Here is a 1,993-nt window from a genome sequence, read left to right as displayed (position 1 = left end):
GAGACAGCGCGACTGGGTCTTCTCGTACGACTTCGCTGACGCCGAGCCGACGGCGAAGCCGACGTCGTCGCCGACGTTCACGCCCTGCGACGTCGAGGGCGAGTACCGCTACTACCTCGCGCTCTACGACTACGGCGGCGACGGCTGGGAGGGCGCGACGTACACGCTCTACAAGTACGTCGGCGTGCGCCAGGGCGAGCAGATCCTCACGGGCACCGTCGAGACGGGCTCCGAGGAGGTCATCAACTTCTGCCTCCCGAACGGCCTCTACGCCGTCGACTTCGGCGGCGGCTCCGACGACGGCGAGATCGGCATCCAGTTCCTGCCCGACGACCTCCAGATGATCACGACGTGCACGGGCCCCTGCGTCGAGCGCTTCCTCGCCGTCGACGGCATCGTCATGCCGCCGACGGAGCCGCCGACGGCGTCGAACTTCGGCCAGCCGACGGCGTTCGACGCGTCGCAGACCGCGTGGATGTACCTGTCCTTCCTCGTCGACGGCCTCAACGGCGAGGCCCTCATCTCCGAGGCGGGCTTCTCGGCCTTCGCCTACGCGATCAACGACGTCATCCCCTTCCTCACCGGGCCCGAGGCCGTCGCCGACCTCACGGCGACGTTCGGGGAGGCGCGCCGCCGCCAGCTCCTCCAGGCCGCGGGCGACGACACCGCGTCCATCGAGGCCGTCATCCTCATGGACACGTGCGCGATGGCGGGCCACAACTCGAACGACGACTGCCTCGACGCCATGGTCGAGGACGTCGCCATCGCCATCGCCGACGGCGTCATGCTCGAGCGCATCCTCTACTGGGCGGACTACTTCGGTCTCGACCTCGGCGACGACTTCACGGTGGTCTCCATCGTCTCGGACCCGGAGCCGTACTGGGTCTACGCGCCGACGGCCGCGCCGTCGGCCAAGCCGACGGCCGCGCCGACGACGACGACGACGACGGCCGCGCCCACGCCCGTCACGACGACCGCCGCGCCGCCCGTCACGGATGACTCCGTCGACTCGGGCTCGTCGTCCAAGAAGAAGTCGTCGGACGACGGCCTCGACTCCGGCGCCATGGCCGGCATCATCGTCGCCGTCGTCGTCGTGCTCCTCATCATCGCCGCCCTCGTCTACTTCAAGAGCCGCGAGAGTGAGGCCACGGCGCGCAAGGATTCCTGGGACATGTCCCAGGATTTCACCGACGAGCAGAACCTGCCCGCCTCCGACCAGATTTCCGAGCAGCCGGCCGGCGACCAGCCGCAGGCGCTCCAGAAGATCACGCAGGCCGCCGAACTGTGATCGGTCGCGTCTACTTCCTCTCATCCTGTCCACGCCCTTCCACAAGCAACCTCATCCTCATCCGCTCCATCCTCCCTGAACCGCCGCCACCCGCCGACGCCACGCGAACGCGCGCCGAGCCACCGCGACGCGCGCGCCCGCGGAGCTAAAGCAACTCCCATCCCAATTGTGTTTGTTTCAAGCGGCAGACGAACCAGGGGTCAGCGCAGCATCTCGGGCTCGGGCGACGACGCGGCGTAAAGATTTAGACTACACTCGCGCGTCGAGGTACTTGAGGTTGTGTATAGCTTTCTCGTTGCCCTTGGCAGCGGCGCGCTCGTACCAGTATCTGGCTTTGCCGAGGTCGACTTCCGTGCCTTCTCCGTGCTGGTAACACCAGCCAAGGTTATACTCTCCATCGGTACAGCCTTGATTCGCCGCGAGTGCGTAGTATCGGGCCGCTTCTTCAAATCTCTGCTCAGAATCAAGTAAATTCCCAAAACGGGCCTGCGCGAACACGTCGCCCCGGTCTGCGGCTGCACGATACAGCCGCTCCGCCTTCTTCTTGTCCAGCTTGACGCCCAACCCCTCATGGTACAAACCCCCAAGAAGTCCCGTTGCTTCCACATCTCCGAGCTCCACGGCGCGCTTCCAAATTTTTGCGGCTTTCTTATCTGATTGCACGAGACCGTACAAACCGTCGCGGTACACACTCCCAAAAAGGCA

The 1,993-nt window shown here is 65.6% G+C and overlaps 2 protein-coding genes across 2 annotated transcripts in view; one reads left to right on the top strand and one right to left on the bottom strand.

Annotated features, from left to right (window-relative positions):
- Positions 1-1,452, top strand: part of AURANDRAFT_70919 (hypothetical protein) — a gene marked incomplete at both ends in the record, with an annotated part of 5,818 nt that extends 4,366 nt beyond the window's left edge. Inside the window, one exon of the mRNA XM_009035664.1 lies at positions 47-1,452. Within this exon, the coding sequence (XP_009033912.1) occupies positions 47-1,288 (1,242 nt within the window). The remainder of the gene's footprint in view (positions 1-46) is intronic.
- An 85-nt stretch (positions 1,453-1,537) lies between these two features.
- AURANDRAFT_20899 (hypothetical protein) overlaps positions 1,538-1,993 on the bottom strand; it is a gene marked incomplete at both ends in the record, with an annotated part of 4,280 nt that continues 3,824 nt past the window's right edge. The window contains one exon of the mRNA XM_009035523.1: positions 1,538-1,744. Within this exon, the coding sequence (XP_009033771.1) occupies positions 1,538-1,744 (207 nt within the window). The remainder of the gene's footprint in view (positions 1,745-1,993) is intronic.

Source organism: Aureococcus anophagefferens (assembly GCF_000186865.1).
Source record: "Aureococcus anophagefferens unplaced genomic scaffold AURANscaffold_3, whole genome shotgun sequence".
NCBI classification, from domain to species: Eukaryota; class Pelagophyceae; order Pelagomonadales; family Pelagomonadaceae; genus Aureococcus; species Aureococcus anophagefferens.
Note: the sequence above shows the minus strand (reverse complement) of the source record. Positions and strands in the feature narration are given on the sequence as shown.